This window comes from Triticum aestivum, chromosome 3A, assembly GCF_018294505.1.
Source record: "Triticum aestivum cultivar Chinese Spring chromosome 3A, IWGSC CS RefSeq v2.1, whole genome shotgun sequence".
In the NCBI taxonomy this organism is placed as follows: domain Eukaryota; kingdom Viridiplantae; phylum Streptophyta; class Magnoliopsida; order Poales; family Poaceae; genus Triticum; species Triticum aestivum.
In genome coordinates this window covers 55,544,756-55,559,653 of record NC_057800.1, presented here as the reverse complement: position 1 = coordinate 55,559,653, position 14,898 = coordinate 55,544,756, and the positions used below count along the sequence as shown (strand labels likewise).

Genomic DNA, 14,898 nt, shown 5'->3' with positions numbered 1-14,898 from the left:
AAGCCGAAAACTGGCTGTCACAATAAGCGTAAACTGGTCAGCGATCCGATGACTATGACGGGCCGTTCATAACATTGGCCGAAGTGTTTACGGCTTGACCCCGACTGTCGCCGAACACTACCGGGGGCTATTAACTGGCCTCCCAAACTAAATCCTCAATATTTTGCTCTTACATTAGAGCTGAGGTTTAATGATCATGCTTAGCATGAAACCCCAAAGAAAGGAACCGATAGCGGGACTATTTTCTTTGGAAGACATTTCTTCTGTTAAACAGTGATATAACTCTCTGCGTACCTTTGTTTATAAAACCGTATGGCCAGATTGCCTTGTTTGTTGTAAATCTTTGCCCTCATAAAGGCTTTATAAAGTAGGACAAACACTCCTCGGCTACTGGCCGAGGAGGTGGAAGCCGACGGTCGGTCAAACAAAGTTTTGTACAATGCGGATCCGAGCATTAATGACGTAAAGTACTTGGATACATAGAGTCATTACACATAATTTGTGATTTTACTATGGATATTGATCCTTAATTCGGCCACCCGTGCCCACATTAAGGCTCGGGGGCTACTGGGCTTCGGGCTTATTATTTACAAATATTAAAGGGGCACATCGATCCCCTGATCTGGTGTTGCCACCCGACCAGTGTCTCGGGGGCTACTGCATTGCCTGTTCAATGCAGAAAATTTTAAGTGCAATACAGTTGCCGAGGAGATTTTGATCCTCAGGTTGGTCGGCCGCACCCAACCTGAGTCTCGAGGACTGAGCACGCCGCTTTTAGTGTCCCGAAGTATTCTGCCGAGCTTGGACTTGATCCTCAGGCCGATTTTGCAAATCAACCTGAGTCTCAGCGGCTACTAGGATCAGCGGTCTTACGTCATCCTTCAGGTGCATCTCGGGTTTTAGACTGAAACACACCTTGAGGGCTACTGGCTATATATCTCGACAGAGAATAAATTGCACCGATAAAAAATATTAACGAAAAATCGGCCCATAGTCGGGGTGGTGCACCACCTCGGAAGCAGTCCGGCATAAAGCTCGGGCGCTAGTGGCTGGCTCCATAGAGGGCATTTCCGGCATTAAGCTTGGCTAAACTCCTTCAACTTTTTTTGAACCAAGGTGATATGACACCTCGGATATAGTCCGTCATTGAAGCCTGGACACAGTCCGGCGCTGGAGCTCGGATATATTTCGGCGTTGGAGCTCGGATATACAGTCCGGCGTTGAAGCTTGGATACATAGTCCGGCGTTGGAGCTCGGATACATTCCGGCGCTAGAGCTGGGAAGCGGTCCGGCGTTGGTGCTCGGCTGCAAAAGATACCTCGAATGCAGTCCGGCGTTGGAGCTCGGACGCAAGAGGACGCTGCCGCCCGGGAACAATTTCAAACCCGAGGTGTGGCATAAAAATAACAAGGCATTGATAAAGGCCAGAAACTTAAAGGGGCTCCTCGGATACCCGACGTGTAAACTCGCCGAATGCATTTCGGCGATCCTCAAGATTGAAGATAAGAAGATTTGTTGAACCAGTTTTCAAGACCGTCAACCGAAGATGAAGAACAGTTCGGAAGAATCGAGGAGCATCCCTAACTTGAAGACCGGTTCAGGGGGCTATTGACGGTGTCCTGGACTAGGGGGTACTCACCACGTCATCTCCCGATCTATTAGATTGGGCCGAGGACCCCCGTGGCCGTATACTCATGGGCCAGTTCGGACGGCTGCCACATACAAGGAAGATTCCACAAGACTTGGCGATCAAGACAAGGACTTCTCCCCACCGGCGTATTCGGCTAGGACTCTTGTTATCCTAGGCCTCCAGTGCATTATATAAACCGAGGCCAGGCTAGTCGATAGAAATACAATATATACAACAATCATACCATAGGCTAGCTTCTTGGGTTTAGCCTCCTTGATCTCGTGGTAGATCTACTCTTGTACTACCCATATCATCAATATTAATCAAGCAGGAGTAGGGTATTACCTCCATCGAGAGGGCCCGAACCTGGGTAAAAACATCGTGTCCCTTGTCTCATGTTACCATCCGGCCTAGACGCATAGTTCGGGACCCCCTACCCGAGATCCGCCGGTTTTGACACCGACACTTGCCATGGGAGAAGTGCTTAGCTTTGGGTTCAATCTTGTGGCGTCCTTACCCTGTGACAGAAAGGGTTGCAAGGCACGTATTGTATTGTTGCCATCGAGGATAACAAGATGGGATTTATATCATATTGCTTGAGTTTATCCCTCTACATCATGTCATCTTGCTTAATGCGTTACTCTGTTCTTATGAACTTAATACTCTAGATGCATGCTGGATAGCGGTCGATGTGTGGAGTAATAGTAGTAGATGCAGGCAGGAGTCGGCCTACTTGTTATGGACGTGATGCCTATATACATGATCATGCCTAGATAATCTCATAATTATTCGCTTTTCTATCAATTGCTCGACAGTAATTTGTTCACCCACCGTAATACCTATGCTATCTTGAGATAAGCCACTAGTGAAACCTATGGCCCCTGGGTCTATCTCTTATCATATTTGCTTTCAATCTACTTTTATTTTCATCTTTAATTTTTGCATCTATATTATAAAATACCAAAAATATATTTATCTTATCTTACTATCTTTATCAGATCTCACTTCCGCAAGTGGCCGTGAAGGGATTGACAACCCCTTTATTGCGTTGGTTGCGAGTTCTCAGTTTGTTTGTGTAGGTGCGTGGGACTTTTGAGGAGCCTCCTACTGGATTGATACCTTGTTTATCAAAAACTGAGGGAAATACTTACGCTACTATTGCTGCATCACCCTCTCCTCTTCAAGGAAAACCAACGCAAGCTCAAGACCTAGCAGTGCGCCCGTCCCGCCGCACGAGGGGGTGCAGTGATGAGGCCTGCTGCTCATTCCCCGCCGGGCTAGTGGCGGCGTTGGCAGCAGATGATGGAGAACAACGTGGAGGCCCGCCGACGGGTGTCGTCTGGGCGACGCGGGCGTTGAGAGCGGCTCGACACTCGGCGCGGGCTCGGCGAGCGTCGGCCATGGAACTGGTGGAACAGTGGAGTGTGGATCAATGGAGGGAAAGCTTCGGCGCACCCCTACCTGGCGCGCCAAATGTCGGATTTCGGGTTCCAGCAAACCGTTGAGGTTCGAACACTGGGGTGCGCACAAAGAACTCTCTCTCTCTCACTAGCTCGCTCGCTCAATGATCCGCGGCCTAGCTCGACGAACCCAAGGAACAAGAGACACGAGGGTTTATACTGGTTCGGGCCACCGTTGTGGTGTAATACCCTACTCCAGTGTGTGGTGGTGGATTGCCTCGTGGGCTGAGGATGAACTAGTACAATGGTCGAACAACCTCGGGAGGAGAGGTGTTCTTGGGCTCAGAGAGCTGGTGAGAGTTCGGATGGAGTGGTTCCAATCCAAGATAAGTCACCCCTTCTATGGTGGTGGCTAGTCCTATTTATAGAGGGCCCGGCCCTCTTCCCAAATATCAGGCGGGAAGGGATTCCCCAACGGCCAATTTGAAGGGGGCAGCTAGTACAAGTTATCCTGACAAAAGTAGTCTTCTCCTGCCAAAGGCTCTGGTGGTGACGCCGCCCTGGGCTCCACGATGACCTCCATCGTGTCGTCCTGCTGGTCTTGGTCTTGTTGCACCGATATGGAAACCTTTCCCTGATGCCTCGGGATTCCGCTCCTGCGCTTGCCCCTTGGCACCGAAGGGAAAGCTGGTACACTACACCCGCTGGCGCCCGCCTGGCCTTGATCGTCATGGCTCAAGTCACGTGAACCTTGTGAGGTGCCCCTTGCATAGATATCTCCGCTCCTCAGGAGCCGGCCTAGTGAGGCTGCCCCTAGGGAGGTCTTGGTGTCGTCCGCCTCACGAGGGTCTTGAGCTGCTGCTGTCGATGTTGGGCCGTACCAGGCCGTTGGTGGAGCCACGTTGTGGGCCGCAGGCAGGCAAGTCTGGGGACCCCCGTTCCCAGGATGCCGACAAATGTGGCCCTGCTTGGCATAGAACAAATTAACTCTTATTACAAGGAATAAGGGTACAAGGGTCTGACGTTACAAAGGATCACATCAACATGGCGACACTACGCCTGCTAAGGTAGCTCTATGCCAGTAGCAGAACAACTCATAGTAGCGGAATAACTTCTAGCAGTAGAACAATGGCGACGGTGGTGAACTCTACTCCGCAGGGACTCTGGCTGGGACACAGTCTAGCTCGCACGATCGGACTCCTCGACAAGCAATCAATCACGGCATCACCTACAAACTGGCATGGCACACTAGGTGAGTACTTTGAATGTGCACATTACCAAACTTGGGCTCACAAGGTTATAGTCATGGGTGGCCCCAGATGCCACTCTGGACATCAAACGGCCACCGTCGTGGCAAAAACAAAAACAGTCCCAAACAGGGACATGTGCACATTACGAAACTTGGGCTCACAAGGTTATTGCCACCTACCGGGCCAGGGCAGCACGAGCACATAACCTTCCCTAGTTGGAGGCACCGGCGCGAGGCATGACAATAGACCACATTAGGGCCTTCCCATAGAGGCAAATGTGACTGCACTAGAAAAGCCAGGTTTGGTGGCACCTGATCAACGAAATGACAGAATTTGTCACCAAAGTATAACGGTGATAACTGATACTCCGATATCAAATATCCACCTACAATCCAAGTAATATTAATATCCATCGAATATTCTATGAATAATATAGTTGCATCGAAATAAACTCCAAGGGTAGCATAACTAGTATCCTGATGAATCCAAAGACTACAATGATGCTACTATCAGGATGTAAGCCCACTATCAGATCCAAACAATATCAATCAAATCCAACATAATACTCAAAATCAAAATATCCCATATGATCATGATGAAAATAAGCATTACTCCTAATAATCCAATGGTAATATAATATCATCAAACTAGCAATGCATAACCCTTAAAGAATCCAAGCATAATCATGACAGTAGCAAGAACAAAAGTACTCCAAGAAATGCCATGAAGAAATCATTTCTAAATAATGCAAAATTAAGCAATTGAATTAAATAAGCCATATCATTGCATTGCAATCATGCAAATGGAGGGTGTGGCTTGCCTGGGGTGGGTAGATTCACCGAGAAGAGATGTGAGGAGTTCGCGGAAAGATTTGCCAGAAAGGTTCTCTCTCGGAGGAGTTGAATATAGGGCAGGGGCAAAATGGTCATTTTTAGAATGTTACAACATCATGAAAATGATACCAACGGAATGGACTCGAGGAACAGAGAACGTGGGCTTTTGAATCACCTGAATCGGAGTTGCGGTTGCAAAGATACGGCCGTTCGTTTGTTAAGTAGGAGACTTTAATGAGATCTTGTTCGCAAATGAGAAGGAGGGAGGACCGGCTCGGGCCCAGCCTTGTATGGATGCTTTTCAGAACACCTTGGAGGGTTGTGGTCTCGAGGATTTGGGCTTTGTTGGGGACCCGTTCACGTGGCGGAACAATTGGCACTCACTGGAGGGGTATACTAGGGAGCGGCTGGATCGAGCAGTAGCAAATGCGGGTTGGCGTGGTCTCTTTCCTTTCCACAAAATTATAAATGGGGACCCAAGACACTCTGATCATCGGCCTATAATCGCAGAGCTGAATGGTATGTCTGATCGGTATGAACATATGGCAGGCCCAAATGTATTCCGGTTCGAAGCCCGCTGGTTGCAAGAGGAAGAATGTGTGGGAAGGTTGTAGAGGAGGCATGGAATAGTGCTTTTCAGGAGGGAGGACGAACAATGATGGAAGGGTTAAGGCGGGTGGGGACCGAGCTGTCAAGATGGGATAGGGAGGTGCCGGGGGAGTTGAAGGGTCGTATAAGGAATGCTAGGAGGGATCTGGAGAGGTGTCGGAGGAGTCCTTTGAGCCAATACCATGTAAATCGAGAGCATTTGCTATGATACAAGTTGAGTAGACTAGAAGATCAATATAACCTGTATTGGAGACAGCGTGCACATGCTAATTGGTTGATGAAGGGAGACCGTAACACAAAGTTCTTTCAAGCCTATGCGTCAGAGAGGAGAAGGAAAAACATAATCACAAGGCTGCGGAAGGAGGATGGGAGTGTAGTGGAGGGAGAGGAGGCGTTAGGGAATTATATAGCTAACCACTACAAAAGTTTGTTCACATCCTCTGCAGGTATTCTCACAGATGATATCTTATCAAGGGTTCCCACCGTGGTCACCCCTGAGATGAATGCGCGGCTCATCAGGCCTTATTCAGGAAAGGAGGTAAAAAAAGCTCTTGAGTCAATTGGTGACCTGAAAGCACCAGGACCGGACGGTATGCCTACTGTGTTTTATAAGAAGTTCTGGGAGCTGGTGGGAATGAAGGTGCAAGAAGAGGTGTTGGGGGTGCTTAATGGTAATCCTATGCCGGAGTCCTGGAATGAAACCACCATTGTATTAATACCAAAGAAGAATAATCCTGAGAGGATAACGGAGTTCAGACCGATCAGCCTTTGCAACGTTCTGTACAAGATGATCTCCAAGGTCCTAGCAAATGGACTGAAGGAAATGCTCCCGGAGATTATCTCACCGACCCAATCAGCCTTTGTACCGGGAAGGTTGATTACTGATAATGTGTTGTTGGCTTATGAGATCAACCACTTGATGCATAAGAGGAAGGGGGGCGTGATGGGTTTGTGGCGGTCAAGCTTGACATGAGCAAAGCATATGACCGTGTTGAGTGGGAATTCCTGGAGTGCATGATGCGCAAGATGGGGTTTGGAGAGGTGTGGATTGGCACTATTATGAAGTGTGTTAGATCGGTAAAATATAGAGTGAAAGTGAATAGAAACCTCACCGATCTATTCGTGCCAGAGAGAGGGCTGCGCCAAGGGGATCCTTGGTCCCCATATCTGTTCATCATGTGTGCTGAAGGCTTCTCAGCCCTGCTACGACAAGCGGAGGAAGATGATATTATTCAGGGCATCCAAATCTGTAATGGGGCGCCAAAGATAAACCATCTCTTCTTTGCGGATGATTCCCTTATAGTGATGAAGGCAACTGCTCAAGGTGCAGCTAGACTGTAGTCTATCTTGGCTTTATACGAGTCCCAATCAGGTCAAATGATAAACAAGAATAAATCCTCGGCAACCTTCAGCAAGGGCACAACATCAGCAGTTAAAAGTGAGGTCCTACATATCCTCGGTATCCCCCACGAGTCGCGCTGTAAAAGATATTTGGGGTTACCAGTTCACATTGGTGCTGCCCCAAGTAAGGAATTTGAATACATCAAGCAAATGATATGGCAGAGAATGCAGGGCTGGATCGAGAGGTTACTATCTAAACCGGGCAAAGAAACCTTGGTAAAATCGGTAGCCCAGGCGATCCCTACATTCGCGATGTCATGCTTTGATCTAACAAAGAAGCTATGTGAGGAAATTGGTACCCTAATTAATCGATATTGGTGGAGCTAGCAAGACAAGATGGACAAGTGCCATTGGATAGGTTGGGATAAACTTACGAAATCCAAGAAGGAGGGCGGCTTGGGCTTCCGAGAGCTGCACATCTTTAACCTCGCGATGTTAGCACGACAAGGTTGGTGTCTCCTGCAGGAGCCGGATACGCTTTGTGCACAAATCCTGAAGGCTTGCTACTACCCAGAATGCTCGGTACTTGATGTTGTGGCAAAGACAGAGATGTCCTATACATGGCGCAGCATATTAAAGGGGATCGAGCTGCTGAAGGAAGGTATTGTTTGGAGGATTGGGTCTGGTGAGAATGTTAAAATCTGGGACGATCCGTGGATTCCGAGGGGAGAGACGAGGAGGCCGCGAACTCGTCGGGGCAGCGTGCTGATTGATCGAGCTAGCGATCTAATGGATCCAGTCACTGAAAATTGGGATGAAGAACTAGTCAAGGAGCTGTTCTGCCAGGAGGATGCAAAGGAGATATTGGCAATCCCAGTGAAGCATGGAATGGATGACCAAGTTGGCATTTGGACCCAAAAGGAGTGTTCTCTGTTAAGTCTGCCTACCACTTGGGGATCAAGCTCAGGGAGACAAAGAAAAACAGAGATGCGAGCCCCTCGGCACCGGCACCCGCGGATGCGCAGAAGTGGAACAGGATTTGGAACTTAAACCTCCCTCCAAAAATCTGTATGTTTCTTTGGAGACTTGCGTATAATAGCTTGCCTGTGAGGATGAATATTAAACGCAAGCATGTTGAGCTGGATACTAGGTGCCCGATGTGCATGCGTCTTGACGAGGATGGCGGACATCTCTTCCTTAAATGCAAACAAGTAAAACAAGTCTGGAGAGCCTTACTGATTGAGGACATCAGGTTGAACCTCCTCCAGTCAAACAATCCCATGGCAATGTTTGACCAATTGTGGGCTCTAGAGAGTGAACGACGTGAGCTAGCGCTCACCATGTTGTGGGAGTGGTGGAATGTTCGAAATAAAACTAATGCAGGGGAAAGGACTCGTACATGCGAGGAAATCTGTTTTACTGTCAGGAAGCTTGTGACTGATCTTGCAGCACTAGGAAGCAAGGCTGGCATGCAGGTAACACCAGACCCGACATCTTGGAGCAGACCAGAGGAGGGATTCATTAAAATCAATTTTGATGTAGCTTTTCACGTGGCTGTGGGGCACGGGGCTTGGGGCTGTGTTGCCCGCTCGGACCATGGTGAGGTTATCTTTGCTTGTGCTGGAAAACTGGAGTTCCTTGCCTCACCACTCCAGGCAGAAGCTACTGCATGCATCAAGGCCATTGAAGCTGCTAGCGAACTGGGCATCCATCGGGTTATTTTTTAGTCAGATTCGCTGCAGCTGGTTAATGCTCTGAAGACAGGCGAGTATGACAAGTCCTCCATTGAAGTCCTGCTACGAGAAGTTCGAAGCATCTGCTGTGAGTCCTTCGACGCCTTTGATTTCACTTTTTGTAAACGTTCCTGTAATAGGGTTGCCCATAGCCTGGCTGCTTTCGGATTCAGGGCGGGCATGCCTAACTCCTGGTGGATGGAGCAGGTCCCGGACTGTGTTGTTGACTTGGTTGCCAGCGACAACGCATGGTTAAGTAAATTGGAACGTGTGTTCCCAGCTCAAAAAAAAGTATGAGGTGTGAATTGCTATGGCCTGGAAGCGGCATGTGACTTGTAGTTTCTATTGTATGTTGTTTTGGTTCCAATGACATCTATCTAGCTACAGTGCAAAACACGCCGACCCAGAATAATAAGACAACATCAAACATTATCATAAATAAGAAATAACTATATGCAAGTTCAAGAAAAATCGGATTGGATGCAGTTTCAGAGGCTTACAACTGAGACATACTGTTTATTAAGAGGCATGCGGCGGCGTGGGCTTGAAGGAGAGGTGGAATTTGTGCTAGGCCTCTCCACCTCCACAACACTGCAAAACAACTACTAGCACTCGTGGAAATGGACTGGATCCGCAAAAATGCTGATATTCCACACATATTCAGATTAACTTTCTTGAATCTCTTACCTGAATAATTGATGTCTGCATATTTCTGTCAAAAGAAAAACAAAGGGAGATGGTTGTGAAATCCGGTAGTTTTTTTTTTTTTGAGAGTACGTCAATGGGGCAAGTAAGAAATTCCAAAATAAGACGAATGATATGTGGCAGCTGACGGTAGTACCATGGTTATAGATCTAAAAGTAGCAAGCAAATAGGGGCGTTCCTTGTCCTGAACCGCGGCGGAGTACCATCCACGCGCGTGCCGAGCGAGAGGGACGCGTGTGACGAAGAGGAGCTGCCAGCCACCGCAGAATAGCCAGCCATCGCCGCCGGTGGACTAAGAGAAGTGAGCCGGCCGGCGGCAACCCGGTTTGGCTACGGGGGTTTGTTTTTGCCACGCTGGACAGACAAAGGTCCACTCCCCTCCGATTTTGGGAAACAGAGAGAGAGAGGGGGGAATGGGCCCAATGTGGTGGGTGCCGCGACCGGACAGGCGAGTGTGTGGTTCGGTCGGCGGCGCGGCGGCCGGCGGAGGCGACGAGACTGGGGTTCGGTCGGCGGCTCGGCGGCCAGCGGAGGCGGCGAGACTGGGATTAGTCCTCCCTCGGAGGACATCCCCGCCCCACTGTCTCTCTCTGCTCCGAGGGAGGGCCACCCCACCCGACCGGGGGGCGCCAGGAGGGAGTGCCACGCCCGCGCCCGGCGGCTGGCCTCAGCTACTTCCGGCCGATAGGTGACGCTCGCTCTCCTCCTTTTTCCCTCCCTTCTCGCTTAGTCCCCTTCACTCTGGCGCGGCACATTGCATTGCACTGCATACTGTATTTTTTTTTGTAACTTCCCCAAAGAGAGGGCATTCTGAACCAAATTCAGAAATATTTGCAGGATTTATTTGATAACTTCTTTAGCGATTTAGCACATTGCATTGCTTCTTATCTTAGGAGTGCAGAAAAATTGTCACACAAAAAAGAGCACAACTGTCCTATAGGCAAAGCCAAAGGGCTTTAGATATCGGACGGATAAGTAACTTGCCATGTGTGGAGAAACAAAGAATCCACACAGATCCAACTCAATTATGTACTTAGGGGGTGTTTGTTTCCAGGGACTTTTTGGTGTAGGGACTAGAAAAAGTCCCTAGCAAACCAAACAGGGTGAGACTTTTTTGGGACTTTTTGCTAAAAGTCCTTAGAAGCACCTCCTTGAGAGTCTTTTTCAAAAAGTCCCAGGGACTAGAAAAAGTCCTAGGACTAGAGAAACAAACACCACCTTATTACACACAAAAGGGCTTTATTTTATTTACTAGTGCTTTCTCGCTTCTCGTTTAGGTTCTCACGGTTTTCTGTTGGGTTGCATCTCTAGCCTCTACCCAACTTGCTTGGAACATAAACTAGTACTTGTTATTCAGAAGTTTTATATAACAAGTTAACAACCGAATGACATGTATCAAAGCTGCGCTCAAACTTCAGCCTCTGCCTTCTTCTTCCAGCTCAGGAGCATTTGAAGAAATTTTTGCACCTGAATCAAAGTTAAAATATTAGTAGTTATTTTACTGGGTACAACTAACAAGACTACACAATGCAATGCATTTGAGGTTGAATACATTACCTGAGCTGGGTCTTCAAGGGAATACGAGGCTTTGGTCCACTTGCGTTTCTTGTTGACAAGGATCCCCAGTCCGCCAACTCGTTTCCAAAGCACCTAATCGCAAAATAAGTGGAGAGATTATTTAAATAATGATTTAACAAGATTGGGTTTCCGCGTTTAGATGATATTACCTTGAATGCATCTTCATCTGTCTTATCGTCACCGATAAAGATAGCGACCACCTGAGAACTGTCCCAGTTGTTTTTGCGGGCTAGCTGCTCGAGTATATACTTGACTGCAAACCCCTTGTTGAATTCAGCCTTAGGACGAACTTCAACAACCTATATAATTGCATACAAGTGTAAATGTAATGAATATGATCAAAGTTAACCTTCATGCACTAGCCAACGCAACCAAAAGTCCGAACTGGTGGAAAGGGCTAGGCAATCCACATATGCACTTCAACACCACCTCTCGCGTGTGACGCGGGAAGTCAACACGTGAATAGACTTAGAGGCCTATACGTGGACACAGAGTGAGGAAGCAGCAATTTTTAGATAAATTGCGAAAGCCAGGACTTGCACTCAAGCTTGACATGGTATCAGGGTCTTGAGTTCAAGTCTTGACTTTCGCAGTTTATCCAAAAATTGATGTTGCCCCGCTCTGTGTCCACGTTTAGGCCTCTTGAGCCATACCTCTGAGTCTATTCATGTGTTGACTTCCCGCGTCATACATGAGAGGGGGTATTGAAGTGTACATGTGGATTGCCTAGCCATTTCCATTAGTTCAAAATTTTGGTTGCATTAGCTAGTGCATGAAGCTTGACAATCAAAACATTTAAACTTGATTGATGTCCAACCAAATCTACTTACCTTGTCACCCTTAGTTACTGTGAGCTCAGAGAAACCTTTAATGGTTTGCTTGGCAAGCTTCTTAACCAGTTCCTGTTCCTGCAAAATAAAAAAACGAACGTTAGGAAAATTATTTCGATATAGCAAAGAGGTGGAAGAACTCGAAATCCATGCTTATTCATCGTGATCAAGTCCTTTCTTATAGGTGAACTAACTTGGCCATCAAGGCAAAACTAAACTGATTACAATCCGGACTCTTTATCTCTTTACCTAAACTGACTCTGCAATCTTTTAACTAATTTGATTCTGACTCAAACTAAAGGCTTTGGTAAACAGTCTCCCTGCTACTCACGCCTTAAAGGAGATATTAAACATGATGTCTGTGGGCAAAAACCTACTGGAATGATAGAAGCCTATTGGTACTCAAAGATATATGAAAAAGCAGCTGCTGCCAAAAGAACTCTAACCACAAATCAATTTAGGCCAAGAGGACAATACAATCAGCCCTTCAGAAATAATTTTCCCTTGGCTCCTCTCCCACAGCAAGTTCAACAAGATAAAGTGAACAATCCCCTACCAAATGCTAGGGCCTGCCGGTATTGCAGAGAACCTTGGTCCAGACAACATGAATGCAGAATTTGGGAAAACCCTCCATATTCTACAAGAAGTGGAAGATGACAGTGACACTGATACTTCCCTGGAAGAAGTGCAGTCACCTGAGCAAACCTTTCATACAGCCCCTAATACCCCTGAACAGGAACAAACAAAACAGGCCATGTATATTTCTTGCCATGCAGCAGAGGGAACTACTGGTCCTGGCACATTTTCCCTTCTGCTAATGATTGATGGCAAACAGGCTGTTGCCCTAGTGGACAGTGGATCATCTGATACTTTCATGAGCAATACATTTGCAGTTAAAAGTAATTGCCACCAGAAAGCTATGTCACCAAAGAAAGTTACAGTAGCTGGAGGTGCTCAACTAATCTCCAACAGTATAGTACCTCACAGAAATTTCTCTATACAGGACAAGTCCTTTTTCTAGTTCCTTCAAGCTACTAGACCTGGGCAGCTATGACATCATCCTAGGAGCAGATTGGATTTACAGCTACAGTCCTATTTGTTTGGATCTGGTGGAAAGAATACTGACTGTCACTAAGAATGGGTCTCCTGTTACATTATTTGATCACACTGTTCCAAAGAAGAAGTGTATTATCTCTGCTCTCAAACTGGACAAGATGCTACAAAAGGGTGTAATGGGATACATTCGACACTGAAACACTACAGACAGCACCAGCAGTTCCTGCTGAACTTGCTCCCTTACTGGAAAAGTGTAAGGCAGTATTTACTGAATCCACAGTCCTTCCTCCTTCAAGAGATTGTGATCATCAAATTCCTCTTAAACCAGGAGCACAACCTCCATACCTGAGACCATACAAAGTCCCTCACCACCAGAAAGCTTTTAATAACTTTGTGAAAACTTTTGCTAAGACTATATGGAGCAAAGCTTTCCAGATCAGAATGGCTACTGATGATATTCCTAAGACAGCTTTTAAAACTCACTTAGGCCACTATGAATACACAGTGATGCCTTTTGGGTTGACAAATGCTCCAGCTACTTTTCGAAACCTCATGAACTGGATATTTGGGAAATACTTGAGGAAATTCATCTTGGTTTTCATTGATGACATTCTGATATTCAGTCAATCAATAGAAGAACACATTGAGCACTTAGACCAAGCTCTGAAAATTCTGCAGGAACACCAGCTCTCTGTTAAACTGTCCAAATGCTCCTTTGCTGTTCCACAAGTCTCTTACTTGGGCCATGTCATTTCTGAGCAAGGAGTTTCTACTGACCCTAGCAAGATCCAAGAGGTGTTAAACTGGAAAGAACCTGACAATGTCACTAAACTCAGGATTTTTGGACCTCACAGGGTATTACAGACGATTTGCTAAAGATTATGGCAAAATCTGCAGACCTCTACATGATGTCCTTAAGATTTTGGATCTGACAAACGGGAAACAGTCTCCCTGCTACTCACTCCTCCTATGGTCGTTCCTTTGCTGTACTGTTGTGGGCCCTACGGCTATAAGTCTGACCCCACATAACAAGAGGCAAAAACAATGAAGCTTTAGCTTTAGTTATACCTCCTCCTCAACACACCGGTAGTGCACGGAAATCCCGAATTTCTTATGTTCAATGCTTGCACCCTTTATTTCTTTGATAGCCTCCTCCAAACGCTCTCTTGCCTGTCATGCAAGTAATGCATTAGCATTTCTGGAATGTAATGAAATTGATGTAATGAAATTGACTAACAGATTGTTATGACCGGCATGTTAGGGGCTTAGCCCAGTGGGTTGTGACCCAAGTTATCTTATCGTTATTAGGGGCTTAGCCCAATTATCTTATCATTATTAGGATCGTTTGCTTAGGAGTCAAGTAAACCTCTCTATTTAAGGAGAGGAGATGTATCAATCTAATCAAGCAAGAAGCAATCATTATTTGCTCGGCTTCCCGAAGGGAGCCGGGAGACCTAACCCTAGCCGCCTCTTGCGCAGCCGCCGCCTCCTCTCCCTCGCACGACGGCGCCCTGCCGCCGGCGACCGCGAGCAGCACCACGCCCAGCCCCCTCCTTCCCCTACAACCTACGCCCTAGACAAGGTAGGATCATAGCTCCTACCAATTTGGTATCAGGTAGCTCGGTTCCGATCATGTCTGCACCACCACCCAACCCGTCACTGCCCGTCACGACCGCGCCGCTGCCCGTCACCACCACGTCGCTGCCTCTCTCCACCGTGCCGCTGGCTCTCCCCACCGCGCCGCTGGACTCCGCCGCCGGCGCCTCCACCGGCCAGACACCGCCGCCCTCCACCGCGCCGCCCGTCGCCGTCTACTCATTGGCGGGGATGACCGGGATCCTCAACGACCTCGTCATCGCCGTCCAGGGCATACACCTCTACCTGGCCGGGCCCTACAGGCAACCCCCCCCCCTTGCAGCCGGCCGCCGCGACC

The 14,898-nt window shown here is 47.6% G+C and overlaps 1 protein-coding gene across 5 annotated transcripts in view; it reads right to left on the bottom strand.

Moving 5' to 3' along the window:
- Positions 1-10,579: 10,579 nt before the first annotated feature.
- The window catches only part of LOC123060233 (cysteine-rich receptor-like protein kinase 10), a 42,601-nt gene continuing 38,282 nt past the window's right edge, over positions 10,580-14,898 (bottom strand). For 3 of the 5 annotated variants that reach the window (XM_044482831.1, XM_044482832.1, XM_044482833.1), the window contains 5 exons: positions 14,034-14,135; positions 11,910-11,987; positions 11,229-11,378; positions 11,059-11,151; positions 10,581-10,968 (listed from right to left, as the gene is read on the bottom strand). In XM_044482831.1, the coding sequence (XP_044338766.1) occupies positions 10,909-10,968; positions 11,059-11,151; positions 11,229-11,378; positions 11,910-11,987; positions 14,034-14,135 (483 nt within the window). In that variant the 3' untranslated portion in view covers positions 10,581-10,908. Of the gene's footprint in view, positions 10,969-11,058; positions 11,152-11,228; positions 11,379-11,909; positions 11,988-14,033; positions 14,136-14,898 lie in introns of all 5 variants that reach the window. The other 2 variants (XM_044482834.1, XM_044482835.1) reach the window with 1 other exon arrangement.